The sequence below is a fragment of the Netta rufina genome, assembly GCF_964035555.1.
Source record: "Netta rufina genome assembly, chromosome: 3".
NCBI classification, from domain to species: Eukaryota; Metazoa; Chordata; class Aves; order Anseriformes; family Anatidae; genus Netta; species Netta rufina.
In genome coordinates, this window is record NC_140125.1 from 78,498,870 (window position 1) to 78,518,767 (window position 19,898).

Here is a 19,898-nt window from a genome sequence, read left to right on the forward strand (position 1 = left end):
TTCCCTTTGGCAATTGAAAGAAATTCAAAAAGAAACCCTTACTTTAAGAAAAACCTGAAGATCTTGGGCTTCAGTGTGCTTCAGGATGTCTTGCTCTAGATGTTTGAACACAGAAATACACATATATACCTGATAATCAGGACCAAGGAAAATACATGTAGCAATGTAGTGAGAGATCTCACTCCAGTCCATGTAATTCCAGAAACACTGAGTTATCCATTGCAGACAAATCTAGGTGAGAATAAAATTATAATTAAATTGCTGTAGATATTCAGTCATAATTTATCAGTATTATCTCCTAATTTTTCTATACTAATGCCCTTTTCCTATAACATTACCCTACTTACAAAAATAAAAGGTACAAAAGAGGCCAAGAATCCCTTTTTCTTCCTGCAAAAGCACAGCTTCAAAATAGTTTCACTGAGTTCTGCTATACCTCACACCCTGCTTCTGTTCATATCATATCTGTTCATATACATTGTACCTGAATATATAGCAACTGTTGAAGTTGAGGCATAAAACTTCAAGACCAGTGAAATACAAGATGATTTTTCATCATCTAATTATAGGCACCTCATTATTCCTATGCTGAGATAAAATCCCTCATTTGCCACTCTTCTCAAAAAAGAAATCCTAAACTGACTATTTAAAGCTGGCATCTGCCCCCCTCTTATGCTGCAAATCCTGGCAAAAGGGAATTTTGAAAGCATAATATGAAAAATATATTTCTTGCCTTGGAATGGAAATAAGCTCTCTTACTCCAGTGAGATATCCTATGCATTGGCATGAAGCTGTTTATGCTTCATCGTGACTGTAGTATAAGCAACGTTCTGTACAAACATGTAGAATTCGGTATTTCCAAAGCACTGTATTAAGTACGTAATATAAAAAGTTACTAAATAAAAACTAACTAGAGAATATTTTTCTCTAGTAACATTTCATTATTATAAAAGTTTTCGGTTTGTTTTATCTTTTTTACCTGATTGTAATAGTTATAGTAGTCCTTAAAAAGTATATATTTTTTTTCTAATATCAACTGAACTGCTTTCTGTTACATATGTGTCCAAAATTTATCATTTCCTCCCCGTGGAAAACAGTGAAAATTATTCTGGAGAATAAGATACTCTATTGTTTTTAATGATAAATCTGAGTTTTTAGTATCTCACTTTTATCAGATTTTCTGCATGAACTTGTAATGGAAGATCATCAGTTGCAGTATACTGTCATTACTCTACAGAAGATAGTTAATATTTATGTTAAAATGCCCTGAGTCACTATGCATTCAACAATCTCTTATGCTGTTTTAGAACCACCACGCACATGTATAGAAAAACCACAGTAGTTCCAACTTTAACTCTGAACATCTTTGATTTTGTGGATTTAAATCAAGAAGTTGAAGATACTTTGATATTTCATCAGTTACCTGGGATGGAGCAAAACCAGCCATATGGAAGGCAGAGGAGACAAGTGGTAACTCAGCTTTCATCAACATCTCAACATAGTGTGCACTGCAGAAATAGACTGGATGGATGCCAGATTCCACTGTGGTAATAGGCAGGTGCACCTGATTAACAACAAAATTGGGGAAAATGGTTATAGATCACAGAAGTGTGTTACTTTAAAATACCTTTCTGAGAAAAATATATATACTTGTAAGATAAGTCATCACAATTATTTTAGAGATAGGAAATAAAATAAGTGAATATGGAAAAAGATTGCATTGACATCTTAAAAACACGTAGTTAAACTAAAGAAAATCCAAAGCTAGAAACTGTTGTAAAACATATCTTAACTAATCCTTTACAATCTTAAGTCTTTATTGCATTTATGCTTTAATTCTCAAAGCAGGGAGGGAGAAAATGTTGCTGCATTTTAAACAAACAACAACAATTCATTTTTGTTGGATTTTTTTCCCTTTTACTGGTGGATAAAAAGTCGAACTTCTGCGGTATTTAAAGTTGTTTTCTAGGTGCATGTTTCTTTGCAGTATGTGTGGTGAGTATGAGAGAAATTTTGTTACGAGCTGCAAAAGAAACAGAGGTTATCATTATGGAAAGCTTTGGGTATCCGTGTTTGGTTTCTAGGTAATGAATCTTTGGCTTCGTGCTAGAAGGTTAGTGCACATCCTTGGGAATTTTCCACCTTCCTAAGGCAGTCTAATGCTTCCTAAAGCATTACAGTCTAATGGCTGGATAATTCCTCATTTATGTTTTGACATTTTATTTTAGTTTACATTGTGGAAATTATGCAAATAGGTTAATTATTTAGTTTTCTCTTTGTTTCTTCAAGATATATTGTGAAAGAGAAATCATTTAGGTATTTAGAATGGACATTAGTAATGCAGCAACTTTGCAATGCTGTCTAGCTCTTGTACGGAAGAAGACACTAAAATTCTCAGCACTGAGAATTTAGCACAATTATATTCACATAATGGAGCAAAATTTAATTGTGTTGGAACAGCCTTAGGGCTGGCCTTGGCGTTGTGAGTGGAGCAATACAATCATTGCTGGTGAAAAGACAGACCAACTCGTCTTAACAGAGGTTTGCATACAGAAGAGGCACAAAATCTAGATGGTGCATCCTATGCCCCAGAACTCTGTAGTAAAGACAACAGTTATTTGATAATTTGTGGTCAAAACATTCAAGACAATGTGAAAATGTATGAAGTCAAACTGAAAGATGAAAGATTTTTGTTTTACACTGATGATTCCACATGCAATCAAAGATGGAAATCATGCTGCCTATACTACAAACTTGATCAAAATACTAATTTCAAATTGCAAAGCATTCAGAATTTGGGCGTTCAGAATTCAGTAATAATTCTTCAAATTTAATAAATACATGTTAGTGCTTTTAACCATAAAACTGAGTTTTACTGAAAATCAGAAGGATAAACTTCACATTGTAATACTACTACTAATAATAAAAGGTCTTGCATCAGAATTTGATGCCACTAACAAGGTTTATTTTACTGTCAGCTTTAAAACTTGGTAACATTGCCTTTACCATCAGTCTACCTGTTATTTCACTACTTTTAAACAACCATTTGAGCAAATCTGTATTTTTCTGGAAAAAAAAAAAAATCAGGGTTATGCATTCAGTTAGAGGGCTTTAATGAAAACTTAATGCAATTTTAAAAAAGGGGGAAATTGATAACATGTATTTTAACTTTCAAAGTTGTCTTTCAGAAAGAATCAGCTTTTAAATTCTTACAGATACATGCAGTCTTGGTAGCCAGAGAAATGCTGAAACAAGAAGATGAGAAAATTGCTGAAGAAACGTTAGAGTCTTCTCCCTGTCCCCTGACATAATGAGGAACACAGAAGATGCAAACCAGTCATAGCCAGCATAGCGTCCCTGCAAGCAGTCTGCATTAAAAAGTTAAGGAACTTGGGCAAAAAACTTCTCTGCGCTGCCATGCAGGAATTGCAGCCTTCCTCACTCCCCAGGTCCGAACATACAGAGTTAAGAGCTTGTTTGTTACAGATGGGACAACAGAATATAGCTGCACAGAAAGCAGTTTTCTAGAGACACACCTGTCTCTACAACTGAATTAAGAGAAACAATTTAAGCTGTTTTCCCTGTAGTCTACTCTTTTCCAGTCCATAAGCAAATGTTTCAAATCAGGAAAAAACAACAACAAAAAAAAATAGAGAAATATGTAAGTACAAAATATGTAAATACAAAACCCTCACACAAAAACAAGTGTGCCCACAGTACAGGAACAGAGGATGGTAGGGGAAGAGGAGGAAAACAAGAGTTGTGAAGATTATGGGGGGAAAAAAAAGAAAAAGTAAAATAAAAGCTTTCAAAAAAATAATTAAAGTATATGCTGACTACTTGAAGTATATTTTAATAGAGATACACTAAGCCTAATGCTTGAAGAAAAAAGCTTATTGGAAACAGTTATCATTGCTATATTAAAAATATAGATATATAATGTTCCACAGTACGTATGTACTACATAATACATATGCAGTACATCTACATAGTACATAGCACCAGAACATTGATACTGCGGGAGTACCACAAATATTTATTAACACTCAAAGGTATATTGCTTCAGACTCTTTAGCATATACAGCAATATGTGACCCTACACCAAAAAACTTTATGACAAAAATGAATGAGAAACAATTTTAACAAAATATGGAACAGAATGACAAATATTTTATGGAGTGCATTGTGTGTGCATTTTAACTTAACAAAATTTCAAAGAAAGTGCCTTTTTTTCTTCTTCTTTCAGGATATATTTACACGTATAACACCACCATCATAAACCCAAATTGAGGGCTCAAGTTCCACTAGCATTCTTAGGCCACACAATTTATGCAATCAAGAAGGATACGAAGTGAGGATACCACAGTTGTCTGCTGTTGTTTCAGAAATTGCTCACAATTCATTAAGACGAAGCACAGATCATTTTCAGCATGTTCTTTTAGCAAATTCAGGTATTTTCCATATCTAACACAAGAAATTAAAAACTGAAATTGCTTAAATACGTTAAAATAAATAAATAAAATAAAAATAAAAAGAAAGAATTCATACTTAATAGGCCTGTAAAAGTTAAGCAGTCATCACACTGAACATCAAAACCACAATGTTGTAGATATATAAAAAATGGTTTAATAAAAGCTATGGTTCTTCATTTGGGAATGGCAGACTATTATACTCAGTGTTACAATTTCTTACCCAAATTCCTTGTAATTCAAAGTTTTAGCAACTGTGATGGGAAGGAACAAGGACTTTGTCTATGATACATGACTCATTTTCTTCACGTATGTTGTTTAGAATTCCAGCTAAGTATATTTTTATATGTAATTAAAGTATATTTTATACGTAACTATTGGCATCAGAATTCAAATATTAATGCTAAAGAAAACAATCTGTGGAAGTACAGACACATTAACTTTTCTTTCATCATAGCTCTGCAAATTATGAGCGAAATAAAATGTGTTAATGGCATATAACTAAGCTTAGCTAAACAGAACCATTTAGAGAAGTTATGTGAGAAGGAAAAGAAACATAACTCAGGATAATGTAATTTAAGTGGTAAATCTTACTAACAAGTTACAATTAGCCTTTGCAGCAGTCAAGGACAATAACCTATATAATCTGTAAAGATAATTTAATTATGTACTAGTACCTTTTTCATTTTGAAATTTAGAATTCATTTTCTCAAAAGATTATCTTTAGATTTAGATGGCATAAAACACTGAGTTAATGGATTAAGTATCATTAAAGTCATTCCATGAAATCAAACAAATTCTAGAAATACACTAGGGAAATATTTTAATACCATGTACCTGACTGTCATTTCAACACCAAGCAGCTGCACAGATGAAAGGCATTCCTTCTTCACATCTGCATCCATGGCTAAAACAAAAGAAAAATATAATAAAGTATTATGAAAAATATGATTTAAAATATGATTTAATACTAATGTAAAGCTTCCATGCACAGATACTAATTTTGGAGATCTGTTTCATATTTAAGTGAGTTTAGCAGTATTTGCAAAGAAACATCAAGAACCTGTATTCCTCATACACTTTTTTTTTTAAATTAAAATCACTTTCTTTACAGGAAAATGTTCACTTTTAATATGGTTATCATTAGCTTTAAAGCATGATGAGAACAAACATCATCTTCAGACCCATTTCTTGGCAGAGCTTCATTCCTTCTTGCCAAGAAATCAAAGCCGCATTTTCTGGTTTACTTTCTTCCATTCCAGTGGCCTTAAAGTCACCAAGCTGTAAAGCCAACCTTGCTAACAAAAATTCTATTTTGATATTAATCTCATTGAACATTTTATAATTGATTGTTTCTTAAATATCCTGTAGTTCCATAATTTTTCTTTCACACAGTAATATATACCACCATTCTTTTGCATTTATTTAAATGAGAAATCCAAGTTAGATAAACAAATTAATAAATCGTGAATTAAAACAACCCCGTTAGTAACATTTTCTCAACATGCTAAATTTTAAATGCAAAAGATGAAGTTCTGTCTATTTCGTGTTCTCATCTCATCTAAGAAAACGACACCTCAAAAAAAAATTCACTACAGTAATACTATGAGCTAAAAGCTGAGGTCTTAAGCCTTTAATATACTTCTTTGAGACAAAGTGCTAATAAAAAAGAAAAAAAAATGAACTTAATTAAAAAATTGTCTAAAAAAGAAAGAAAGAAAGAAGAAGTGTCCTGCTCAGATGAGCTGTAGACTGAAATTATCTTGAATTTATTCAATAAACTGATGAGATTGAAATAGTAATCTCAAGTCAAAGCTTTTTTTTTTTTTTTCAACCCCAGAATAGAAGTTCAAGAAAAACAGTATTTGAAAGAATACATATAAAATCACAGGGCATTTCAGTTATAAAGCCCTGGAGATGCTTGAAACAGTTGCTAACTTTTTACAGCTACTGTTCCAAGCTACCTTTTTTCTCAAGCTGCAAATACCACCTAAACAGTGCATTCATTCCCAGGTTCCTATTTGCAATTGTGCAGGCCAGAGCTATACTGTAACATAGAAACCATGTTAGAAGACAAGCCAGGGAGAATTTGAATGAGTTGACTAATGGTAACTTATGGTTAATTCAGTCCTGGCATGACTGTATATATTCAGTCCTGCATGACTGCAGGAGAGAAGGAAACAGCCTAACAATCTCTACACCAAGGAAGCTCTACTTCCTTTTCAAGATGAGCCTTCTGTGGGTGGAAATGCTGGAACTGCTCTCAGAGTCCAACAAGGGTGTCGTGAGAAACAGCCATATGATAGCACACCATCTGAACCAGTTTCCACTTTGTAACAGCTTACAGCAAGTACTGAATGCTTACTTCCTACCAAGATTACAAGAACATAACTGATTTCATTCATTCTCATTGCCTTTTATTTTCTGGTATAATAATTCTTAGTTGCTGAAAAGGATCTTTTCCTTATCAGTTTTCCCTTTGATATTTTCCCCTGTATTATGAAAGAAGATAAAATTAACATAGAGTTTGGACCGAATAATTCTATATTATGCAGTCAAGTTTTTGCCATCAAGGCAAAAACTCTCACTTTCTTACACCAGTGTACTTGATATAATCATAGCTCTGTACACTACGCAGTTGAGTTACTACCAATCGACAACTCACACTATGAACACAGAAATTGAGGTTCCTTGTCAAAATTTTTGATTTCCATTTTGCTTTTCCAATTAACAAACCGGGAACACTAGGCGTTAGAAAACTACAAAGCCATTTAGAATACACAAAAGACCACTTCCTACTGATTATAAACTGGACCTAGAAACCTTGAATGTTCCATTAAGCTAGTGAATTATTATTAAGAATAAGTTGGGTATGAAGATATTGCATATTGCAATCCATCGATAAAAAGCTTACTAGCAAGCTTGCAGTCGTATGTTGTGACTGTACTATTATAATGATGCTCATGACTCTGTGGATTTAGTACACAATTTGATATTCTACAAAACATATTTGACAATTATTTATCAATATACCTGAAAACTAACTGTCTTGAAAAGCAGAAGGCATTGATGGAACAATTTTCTAAACAAGAATGCCATTTACCCTCAAACAAATGGCAGAACACCTCTCTGAACTGTAAATTAGATAAGAACATGATACTGCACTGTGACTATTATTAAACGGAATGAACAACATGCTTTAGTAACTTCCTTTTTATTTATCTAATAAAAGAAAAATCTATGTCAAATAGGTATTTTATACTTCTTATTTTAAAAATCAAAATATGGTAAAATGGAAATTAACCCAAATTGAAACTTGAAGGATGACTTGAAAGATATTCCACATGTTCCTTTAAGAGCTGTATAGACTTACAATTAAAATAATAATAGTTACAATGGGAAGATGACATTGTCTCTCATTCTAAAATACGTATGACTCCACAGCAGTAGGTATGGACCACTTTAGGATGTAAACAATTCATTTTGTTTAACCCTGCAACTACTCTTTACATTAGCAACCTACCATGCACTCTTCTAAGAAGCTGATCATAAAAAAAAATATATCAGTATGGCTGCTGATATATGATATAAACAGGAAGGCATAATTTATGTTTTAGGAAGCCATAATTTAATACAATCTTATTAATTCAAAAGAGAAAAAGATTCCTTTGAAACATCAATGACTGCAAACTCTTAATTGCCAATAATGACTTTAAACATGAGAATATAAACACTACGTATGAAAAAATGTAGAATAATAAGTTTTTCTACAATAAGGAAGTACTTATTTTTATCATTTTGTGATCTTCCCTTATTTCCAACCTTTCCTTGTCTTCTTGTTTTATTGCAAATTCCTTTCCTTGGCTTTCATGCTTTCCCAAAAAGTTAGGGGAAGCAGGAAGAACAGGAAAAAGGGAAGACAAGGAGCAATTCTTTATGCAATCTCAGTGTTTTCTTGCTTTGAGGTTATGATTGATCAGTTGTACTATGGTTACGCCCATTTCAAGTGCTTCAATGCACAGCACTTTGCAAAAGTTTTGTAACATTCAGGAGCATAAAAACAGACATTCTGAAAAAGCACAACTTGCAAAGGCAAGTAAATAGTGCTATTAAAGTCAATCTTTAGCTACAGATACTTCAGAGTGAGTTAAGTGGCACACACAATCCAATAGTATTCTTCCTGATCAGGCTAAACTTCAATGCATCAACTTTACGACTCATCTGAAAGGTTTTCTTATTCATTTTTCCTCTTACCACAAAGAAACTTTTATGTGGTTAAGTCAGAAAATGGGCTACATTGCATTCACAATGAAGCGACTGGATGCCAAGCTGAAACAGCTTTACAGTACATTTCATACAACTTGTATGGTCTTTGGGTAATAATTTATTCCCATTTCACTGCTGTTATCCCAAAGAAACTATTGCCTTTCCTTTTGTGGTAAGTGGGAAAAATGACTAATGCTGTACTTACAGTATTGACTTACCTTTTTTCACTTGTTGATGTTCAGGCCAAATCTTTTTATGGTAACACAAATAACCTCCGCAAAATCCTAAATTTTAACTCAGTCTATTTTTAGGTAAGAAATACTAGTTTTCTTTGTATAGATAGAAATTACACGGTTCCTTTAATCAAAGGTAAGTAAAAAAAATGCAAACAGCTACTGAATATCCCATGATGGTCAGAGGCACCTGCATAATTCTTGTATGAGCTTCAAGGAACTTTACAATACGTAGTTATTTTTCCTATCAGATCTCTAGTCTTTGGCTTTGTCCATAAAAACTAGAATTGTGAAACTGACCAAATCTTTTATTTAAATAAAAATCAGCTTTTCTTTTTATTTTTCTTCTTTAGTATGTGTCTAAACATTGGCACTGTAAAGGTACCCAAGGAGGCAGTATAAAACACTGTGTGATATCCTTATGAAAATTATCTATTTTAAAACATATTTTTTTGGAGTTGGGGAAGAGTGGAAATCATACTTTTATCACCATATTCTCTTCTGCCATTTTGCTACTGTTCTTTAATGAACATCAAAACATCATCTCCTCCAAAAAATTATCCATCTGTAACGCTTCTGACAAGATTCTGACTGAATCTTGTATTCATTGTTTGAATTGTCTCTAAAAAAATCCCATTTCAAAGAAATATATTATTATTGTTGTTTTTAAACTGTGAATGAAGACAGACAATGGCTCCTCATCAGAGGTAAGTAAGTAATCTCAAGTGCAATTCTACTCTAATTGCTGAAAATATCTGCTAGGTCATCAGAAAGATTCCTTGTCATAATAGAAGATCAAAATATTCGTATCTAGAACTTCTCTGAGTATTGGTCATCACAAATACTCAAGCTGTTTTTGGCAGCAACATCTTTAAGAATAAACTACATTTTCAGTCCAGTTACATAACAACCAGGAAAGGGCAAAATGCTTTTTGGTAATAGCACCTATCTTTAAAGAAGTGCATCCAACAAATGATGCAGGAGGAAGGGATGAATGCCCCTCCTTCCGTCCTTCCCTCTCAGCCCAATTTGTGACGTAGTCCTGTATTTCTGATTCATTACTCCCTCTAAGAAGCTTCCCATTGGCATTTTTAAAATTTCTGTTCATCACCCAATCCACCTGATCCTTAGTAGACTAAGCTTATTAAATGGTAGAAAGTTCCTATGAGATTTTGTTCATCTGGAGAACTGAGCCTCAACTAGAGAAGGAACAGAGCAGGATATTTCAATTTTATGCCTAAGGCCTGAATACCTGCGATTCTATTGCTTCAGCTGTTTCAGAGGTAGAGGTCAGTGGAAATAGAAAACTCAACTGCAAGGTCACCTGCACCAACAGAGCTACCCAAAAGAACAGTTAACCATGAGAGGTCATAGCATTCCTGAGTATGGGAAGTTTTCAACACGTGGTGGAGACCATGACACTAGCATATTACAGAATCACAGAATGACCGAGGTTGGAAGGGAGCTCTGAAGATATCTAGTTCAACCCTCCCTGCTGAGCAGGATCACCTGGAGTACATTGTGCAGGACGACATCCAGGCGGGTTTTCAATATCTTCAGAGGAGACTCCACAGCCTCTCTGGGCAACCTGCACCAGTGCTCTGTCACCCTCACGGTAAAGAAAAAGATAACACTACAAGTGGAGTTCTTTGAGAAATAGGCTTGCTGGAACCTTGAGAAAACTAGTACATTTACAAAAAACATTTGTGTTTCAATGAACTGGAATTTGCTGGTAACAGGAAGATAAAGTAGCTATTTTAGTAACTTCATATCCCTAATGCATAACGCCAGTTTTACTGCTATAGCAAATTTCATTTCCTTGCCTCCTGCATCCTATTGCCATCCTATTGCCTCTGACAGCTAGGCATCAAGGATTGGCTTTCAATGTTCATATCTTTTTCAGAAGAAAGACAAATAAAAGCAAACTGTAAAGTATTAATCTTGGGAAAGGGGGTGGGCAGAGTTCATTAACATTTAACATACGTACTGTATATTATTTTCCTCATCTGAATCCACATCACAGCAGTATCATTGCTGCTAGCAAAAAGTACACTTCAAGTAAGATTTGTATTACTGTTTATAATTAAGCACTGCAAATGCATAGTGGTTTATCAGTTATTTTTTCTTATCCCTTATCTTTAAAATGATAACAACCCAAACTAATTTGATTTTTCCATATTTGCAGATATTATAATAGACTGAAATCCTGAGGGATTCCACAGCAGATGGATGACTGTGTTATTCTAATTACAACTACCTACGGGTTTAGAAAGCTGTCATTTTTTTAAGATAATCTATTTCCCATTTCAAGGAACATGATAAACACTGAATATCTATACACTATACTGGATCCAGTTTCATGAAAATTGTGGCTTCTCTTCATTAAGACTAAACATTAGTTAGAAATTGTTTCCCCAAATCCCGATTTATTGAAGAGAGTGAATGGGGGACACATGCAATTGCAAAATGCATTTTTGGCTTACTTAGATATTGAGCTAGGAAGATGCATCCATTTCTCCCTTCTGTGCAAATACTGGAAGTGTAATACAGAATTGTGGCCTCTCAGCACATTCCGTCTTCATAGGAATGCCACACTGTATATTTTATTGGGTAAGAAAGAGTGAAATGAGTGTAAATTTAGCTATACAACTGATTCATACAGTCAAGCTTTTTTAATCTACCAGAGTGTTGTATAATCCTAGATTCAATTTTGGAATCATATTTTTGTTTCACCTTCTTGACAATCGGCATGAGTTTATTGGTCTTAGCTGGTTTTACTGGAAAATACTCATTGCTACACCTGTCTGAAAAATGTGTTACGAAATTTTATTAACTGACTTCCTGTAAAACATAAAATAAACCTTTGATGAATCACACCGTTTGACTGAGCAACACTTTTTCCTGGACTGGAGAACTCTTCACAAAAAGAGTGTGTGATGATGGCACTGTTGACCGGGGGGTAAAACATTAAGAGAATACCTGCCCTTTGCCTACAGTTCACATCAGTGTCTTATCTCCAGACTACTGACAATCCTTCAGAAGGCCTCTCGCTATCCCATTTCTAACCTTATATTTATTAAGACAGGGAATATCAAAATTTGCAAAAGAAAATTGTTCATCATCCAACCTGATTTTTTTTTTTTTACTGTGAAAGTGTCATCTTTAATTTCTGATCTTAAATGTATTTACTCTAGCTTCAAACTTCTGTTATTTTATTTGGGTCACTTTAGGGTTTAATTTATCATCTAGTAGTTCTGAAGGAATAAGTTCGTCATAATCAGAGCAAATGAGTATAATTTAGAGAGAATGAGATATCTGATAAAACTAGTCATTTTAAATTATTTGGGAGATACAACAAATCTTCCTGTAGAAAAGCAGGAGGACTTTGCATACTGCTGAATTCTGAGATTCACTTTTTTTCTCTTTGCAGCTAAAGCAGTGAGGTCACAATGCATCATTGAACTTTTATTTGAGAACTGTATACATAAACTTCTTTAGAGAATTCATGTCCAATACTGCCTGTATAATTATGCATGAAAAAGTGATTCATAATCACCGAATCACAGAATTTTCTAGGTTGGAAGAGACCTCAAGATCATCAAGTCCAACCTCTGACCTAACGCTAACAGTCCCCACTAAACCATATCCCTAAGCTCTACATCTAAACGTCTTTTGAAGACCTCCAGGGATGGTGATTCCACCACTTCCCTGGGCAGCCTGTTCCAATGTCTAACAACCCTTTCAGTAAAGAAGTTCTTCCTAACATCTAACCTAAAACTCCCCTGGCTCAACTTAAGCCCATTCCACCTCGTCCTGTCACCAAGCACGTGGGAGAACAGGCCAACCCCCACCTCGCTACAGCCTCCCTTGAGGTACCCATAGAGAGCGATAAGGTCACCCCTGAGCCTCCTCTTCTCCAGGCTGAACAAGCCCAGCTCCCTCAGCCGCTCCTCGTAGGACTTGTTCTCCAGGCCCCTCACCAGCTTCGTCGCACTTCTCTGCACCCGCTCAAGCACCTCGATGTCCTTCTTGTAGCGAGGGGCCCAAAACTGAACACAGTACTCGAGGTGCGGCCTCACCAGAGCTGAGTACAGGGGGACGATCACCTCCCTAGCCCTGCTGGTCACACTGTTCCTGATACAAGCCAGGATGCCGTTGGCCTTCTTGGCCACCTGAGCACACTGCTGGCTCATATTCAGCCGACTATCCACCATCACTCCCTGGTCCTTCTCTGCCTGGCAGCTCTCCAACCATTCCTCTCCCAGCCTGTAGCTCTGCTTGGAGTTGTTGCAACCCAGGTGCAGGACCCGGCACTTGGCCTTGTTGAACTTCATGCAGTTGACCTCAGCCCATCGGTGCAGCCTATCCAGATCCTCCTGCAGAGCTTTCCTACCCTCAAGCAGATCGACACACGCACCTAACTTGGTGTCATCTGCGAACTTACTGAGGGTGCACTCGATGCCCTCGTCCAGATCATCGATGAAGATATTAAAGAGGACCGGCCCCAGCACCGAGCCCTGGGGGACGCCACTAGTGACTGGCCTCCAACTGGACTTGGCTCCATTCACCACGACTCTTTGGGCCCGGCTATCCAGCCAGTTTCTAACCCAACGAAGCGTGCGCCAGTCCAAGCCAAGAGCAGCCAGTTTCTTGAGGAGAATGCTGTGGGAGATGGTGTCAAAAGCCTTGCTGAAGTCAAGGGAGACCACATCCACAGCCTTTCCCTCGTCCACCCAGCGCGTCACTTTGTCATAGAAGGAGATCAGGTTCGTCAGGCATGACCTGCCTTTCATAAAGCCATGCTGACTGGGCCTGATCGCCTGCTTCCCCTGCAATTGCTGCATGATGACTCTCAGGAGGATCTGCTCCATGAGCTTTCCTGGCACTGAGGTCAAACTGACAGGCCTGTAGTTTCCCGGGTCTGTCCTCCGGCCCTTCTTGTAGATGGGCGTCACGTTTGCTAGCCGCCAGTCGATTGGAACCTCCCCTGATAGCCAGGACTGTTGATAAATGATGGACAGTGGCTTGGCCAGCTCCTCTGCCAGTTCCCTCAGTACCCTTGGGTGGATCCCATCCGGCCCCATCGACTTGTGCACATCTAAGTGCCGTAGCAGGTCACCAACCAGTTCTTCGTGGATAGTGAGGGCCACATCCTGCTCCCCATCCCCTTCCACCAGCTCAGGGTACTGAGTATCCAGAGAACAACCGGCATTGCCGCTAAAGACTGAGGCAAAGAAGGCATTGAGCACCTCCGCCTTTTCCTCATCTCTTGTAACTAAGTTTCCCCCCGCATCCAGTAAAGGATGGAGATTCTCCTTAGTCCTCCTTTTTGTGTTGATGTATTTATAGAAATGTTTTTTGTTATCTTTAACGGCAGTAGCCAGATTGAGCTCCAGATGAGCTTTGGCCTTCCTAATTTTGTCCCTGCACAGCCTCGCTACTTCTTTAAAGTCCTCCTTAGTGGCCTGCCCACTTTTCCAAAGCTTATAAACCCTCTTTTTCCTCCTAAGATCAAGCCACAATTCTCTGTTGAGCCAGGCTGGTCTTCTTCCCCGCCAGCTCGTCTTCGGGCACGTGGGGACAGACCGTTCCTGCGCCATTAAGATTTCCCTCTTGAAGAGCGCCCAGCCTTCCTGGACTCCTCTGCCCTTCAGAACCGCCTCCCAAGGGACTCCACCAACTAGTGTCCTGAGCAGCTCAAAGTCAGCCCTCCGAAAGTCCAATACAGCGGTTTTACTGGTCCCCTTCCTGGCCTCGCCAAGAATAGTGAACTCCACCATTTCGTGGTCACTCTGCCCAAGACAGCTCCCGACAATCACATCCTCCACCAGTCCTTCTCTGTTTGTGAAGAGAAGGTCTAGCGGGGCACCACCCCTGGTAGGTTCACTAACCAGCTGCGTCAGGAAGCTATCTTCCACGCTCTCCAGAAACCTCCTAGACTGCTTTCTCAGGGCTGTGTTGTGCTTCCAGGATATGTCAGGGAAGTTGAAGTCCCCCACGAGTACAAGAGCTGACGATTTTGCAACCTCTGTCAGCTGCCTGTAGAATTCCTCATCCGTCTCCTCATCCTGGTTCGGCGGTCTATAGCAGACCCCGACCAGGACACTAGCCTTGTTGTCCCTGCCGATCCTAACCCAAAGGGACTCGACCTTGTCATTCCCAACCTCGAGTTCTACAACCTCGAAAGACTCTCTAATATAGAGAGCCACACCACCACCCCTTCTATGCTGCCTGTCCCTTCTATAGAGCTTATAGCCAGGCATTGCAGCACTCCAGTCATGAGACTGGTCCCACCACGTCTCCGTGATGGCAACCAAGTCGTAGCCTGCCTGCCGCACGATGGCTTCCAGCTCCTCCTGTTTGTTACCCATGCTGCGTGCATTGGTGTAGATGCACTTCAGCTGGGCCATAGCCTTATCCTCCGGCCTTGCCATTGTTCCCCCTGGCACAGCCCCAACAATCCTAGCCTCAGCCCCATCCCCCTTCCTACCTAGTTTAAAGCCCTCTCAATGAGCTCCTGGCCCAGGATCCTTTTTCCCCTAAAAGATAGGGACCCGTCTGCGGCCATCAGGCCAGGTGCTGAGTAAAGTGCCCCATGATCAAAAAAACCAAGATTTCTGCGTTGGCACCAGTCCCAGAGCCACGTGTTTAACAGGTGGGCTTTCCGTGTCCTCTCTGAACCCCTCCCTGCCACCGTAGGGATGGACGAAAACACCACCTGCACTCCCGCTCCATCTACTAACCGACCCAGTCCCCTAAAGTCCCTTTTGATAGCCTTGAGGCTTCTCTCTTCGATGTTATCACTGCCCGCCTGGACTATCAAAAGGGGGTAATAGTCAGAGGGGCGTACCAGGTTAGGAAGCTTCCTGGCAACGTCCCTGACCCTGGCCCCAGGGAGACAGCAGACTTCCCTACAGGTAGGGTCAGGCCGACAAATAGGGCCCTCTGTTCCCCTAAGAATCGAGTCACCAACAACAATAACCCTCCTGTCTTTCTTGGTGGAGGCAGTCCTGAGGCGCGGAGTTGACCTCCTCGCCCCAGGCATCCTCCTGGGAACATTTGCTACCTCTTCCTCACACACCGGCCTCTCAATCTCTAGGGCCTCAAACCTGTTGTGTAAGGGCACCTGGGAGGGTGGGGCCGGAAGGGGAGGGGATCGCCTGCGATGTCGAGCAGGGACTTGTTTCCATTCCTCCTCAGCTCCCGGATCCCCTCCCTCTGCCCGACGGGGACAGGGCAGGGGGTCCGCCCCCATTTGAGGAGTCTCACCTCGGCACCTCCCCTTGAGGCCCTGCAGGGAGTTACTCCAGAAGTCTATCTCCCGCTCACACTCCCTGATGGCCCTCAACCTCTCCACCTCCTCCTTGAGCTCCGCCACCACGCGGACCAGGTCATCCACCTGCTCGCACCTCACGCACGCAGTTTCTCTGCCTCCCGCCGATGGCAGCAACAGGCTCAGACCTGCATCCGGTGACCTGAACTGCGGCATTTTTTAACGGGTAGTCGGTCTGCGTGTGTACCGACTTTCTGGAGAGCGCGCCGTGCCTGGTGGCGACCATTATCACCTAGTTACGGCTGTTGTTAAGGAGGTGTTGTTTGTGTGTAGGGGGAGCGCTCTGCCCTGCCTGCGCGCCCTGCCTGCGCGAACTGCCGCGCTAACTGCCGCGCCACTCCCTTCTGACGCGCCACGCCCTGTTTGCCCGCCCTGGTCGCCGCGCTCCCTAGGGGCAGCTTTTGAACGGCTGGGGAGGGGGCGCTGCTGGCTCCGCCTTCGCCTCGTCAGCCTCCCTCACGAGGGCTGCCAGGTCCTGGCGGCTCCCTCCAGTAGGCTCGATGCCGGAAAAAATTAGCCCTGCCTGGCCCGATCCCCCGCTCCGCTGCAGAACGCGTCTGCCCCGGAGCCGATCGCCTCGGCAAATGGCGATAATAAAATAAAATACAGAAAGGAATATTATACAGACTGGACTGGTTTTCTGAAAAATATATTAAAAAAGAATTTTTAAAAATGGGTTGGTTTGTTGAAAACCTGTCCAGCCCAAGATTTTCAAGAGCTTTTAATTTGTTATATTTGTTTTGTCTCTGTATCTATCTTTTAAGAACAGAAAATCACAAGGTATAATTTCATGTATGTGATTGTCATACAATTTTCAATCTTGGTTTCTTTAAAGTTGGCGTTAAATTTTAGATGAACAGTATGTTATTGTTGACAGCTCCATCTGATCAATGGTTCATGTTGAAATCATAGGTTAATGAAGTAGAAGATTCAAGTTCAACCTTCCTGAACTTGTTTTAAATACTCATTTTGAACAATGGGTGGACAAGAGTGGATTGAAAATAAGGTTCTGCACTTCTAAGTGCAGAGGGTACAGATGTGTCCCTTCATTAGAGTTTTTCCACATTAGATGGGAACACTTAATGATTAAGTGTTGTGATTAAGAAACAGCAGGAATGCTCTGCATTGCTGGGCAAGACATCCACTTGGAAGTTACAGAATCACAGAATCACAGAATTTCTAGGTTGGAAGAGACCTCAAGATCATCGAGTCCAACCTCTGACCTAACGCTAGCAGTCCCCACTAAACCATATCCCTAAGCTCTACATCTAAACGTCTTTTGAAGACCTCCAGGGATGGTGACTCCACCACTTCCCTGGGCAGCCTGTTCCAATGCCTCACAACCCTTTCAGTAAAGAAGTTCTTCCTAACATCCAACCTAAAACTCCCCTGGCTCAACTTAAGCCCATTCCCCCTCGTCCTGTCACCAGGCACGTGGGAGAACAGACCAACCCCCACCTCGCTACAGCCTCCCTTGAGGTACCCGTTAGAGAGCGATAAGGTCGCCCCTGAGCCTCCTCTTCTCCAGGCTGAACAAGCCCAGCTCCCTCAGCCGCTCCTCGTAGGACTTGTTCTCCAGGCCCCTCACCAGCTTCGTCGCCCTTCTCTGCACAGTTGCACAGTTCCTCCTCTGTTCTTCTTTCAGTTAAGTTTTTGCCTTATTCAGATCAAATCAAACAGACAACATCTAACAGGAAGAACTTTTATAGTCTGTAGGCTGTACTATCCTCTAAAGAACCAAGAGATAGGCAGCCCCCATGGCAGGACAAGAAATTGCACCTGAGCCTTTAATATCATTGGAGATAGTACAATACCTTAAACTTTGACCCAAAAAGAAAAATGTACAGAGAGGAGCAAGTTGGGAAGTTGGGAAGTCTAGGTGTCAAAACTTTTAAGTTGTGAAGATGTTATACTTTTAACAGAGTAGCTGAAATAATGATTTGAATTGAGACAGATCTATGCAAATAGCAAGTTTTATGAGTCAATAGCAAATTTTATGAGTCAATGAAAAATTTTTTGTTGCTCATTATGCCTCTTGAGAAGTCAAAAAGTAAGTAATAAACTGATGCAGGACAATAGGGTTTAGAAGAATCTTTCAGTACTGATCTTTTAAGGAGGAATAAAAAAATGACAGAACTGGCACTTAGCAACTCTCTTCCTTAAGCAAAGAGAAAGATTTTCAAATAAAATGCTCTGTTAAAGTATTCAGAAGATACTTGGCTAAATGGCAACACCACTACATAAAAGAAAGAGATCTAAATTACTAAAGGTGTTTTATGTTTTGAAATTTCAAAGGCATGTCTGAAGACATTATATTTTCATCCTATGGATGTGAGAACAAAATAGAAGTATAAATAATAGGTCCTCCCCAAAGACGGCTTGGTTCTCTAGAACTCCAAATAAGTAAACTACGACCTAAGAAAGAAGTCTTTACAGATATTAAAGAATGAAACTGCATTTTCCAGTAGTTATTAACTATGCTTTTGTATCTTCTGATTTTATAAGTAAACATATAAAAGTAAAACATATAAAACATATAAAAAGTAATATAAAACGTATTACTTTACATTCAGAATAAATTAACTTTATCATTCCTCCTTTGTTCCTGGCTGTAAGCATGATATCTGTATGAAACTAACACTCAGATTGCTCTGCCAACAATAACAATTCTACTAATGCGATATAAATGGCATACTTAGGGGCTGATTACATAATAAAGGGTTTTCAAAAGGTACACCAGATTGCTTAAGCTTGTTTAAATATTTATGCCACCAGGTCTGCAAATCATCCTGAAATAGGTGTCAACAAATACTTTGAATGACACCCTTGCCTGTTCTTCATTCCTTTCCACTGCACACTAGAAATGTGAAAATATCACTAATAATTGTCTGTACTGCTTCCTCAAGTACATCATCTTTTGCTCCAAACTGAGGTACATCAGTTAAGTAATGAATTTCTGAGTTGTTAAGGAAAATTTTCACCAATCCCCAAACCACTACAGAAATATTTAAAAGGAAGGTAATTTGAATATGAAGAGGCTTCACAGCAATAAATTATTAGGAAACTGACCTTTATAGCTTTCCATGCTGAAATAACAATCCAATCGGCTTTCAGAAAGACGTGACACGAACTTTTCAATTAATTCTGCCAAAACTGCAAAAAGAATAAAAATATTTAAATGTTAAAGGCAATGAACAAAGTGGGGAACTGTATTGCCTAACAAGATAACTAAAGCTATTTGAATTTCTGCATGTTTATTCATGTTTTTATGGGGGAACAATTCAAAGCATACTTAGTGCTTTTGCATTCCTACCACCATTCCTAGCTTAAATTAGATTTTAAATAGCTTTATTTAGAATATATTCAGTGTAAACTGAAAGAGAATTCCCTATTATCTTTGTATTACTTCAGAATTTGCTACATTATTTCAATATAAAATTACAATTAACTATAATTAAACTACAATATTTTATCTTTTTTTTTCTGTTTATGTAGACCAAAAAAAAACAAACAACAACAACAACAAAAAAATGCCAAGAAAAGTGAATAAAGTTTTAAGGGCTGTTTCCAACATGACCTATGACCCCAAAAGATAAA

The 19,898-nt window shown here is 39.0% G+C and overlaps 1 protein-coding gene across 1 annotated transcript in view; it reads right to left on the reverse strand.

Annotated features, from left to right (window-relative positions):
• TBC1D32 (TBC1 domain family member 32) overlaps positions 1-19,898 on the reverse strand; it is a gene marked incomplete at its 5' end in the record, with an annotated part of 84,471 nt that overhangs the window by 3,105 nt on the left and 61,468 nt on the right. Inside the window, 6 exons of the mRNA XM_084284720.1 lie at positions 43-231; positions 1,424-1,564; positions 3,214-3,368; positions 4,349-4,464; positions 5,307-5,376; positions 19,371-19,454. Coding sequence (XP_084140846.1) covers positions 43-231; positions 1,424-1,564; positions 3,214-3,368; positions 4,349-4,464; positions 5,307-5,376; positions 19,371-19,454 — 755 coding nt within the window. The remainder of the gene's footprint in view (positions 1-42; positions 232-1,423; positions 1,565-3,213; positions 3,369-4,348; positions 4,465-5,306; positions 5,377-19,370; positions 19,455-19,898) is intronic.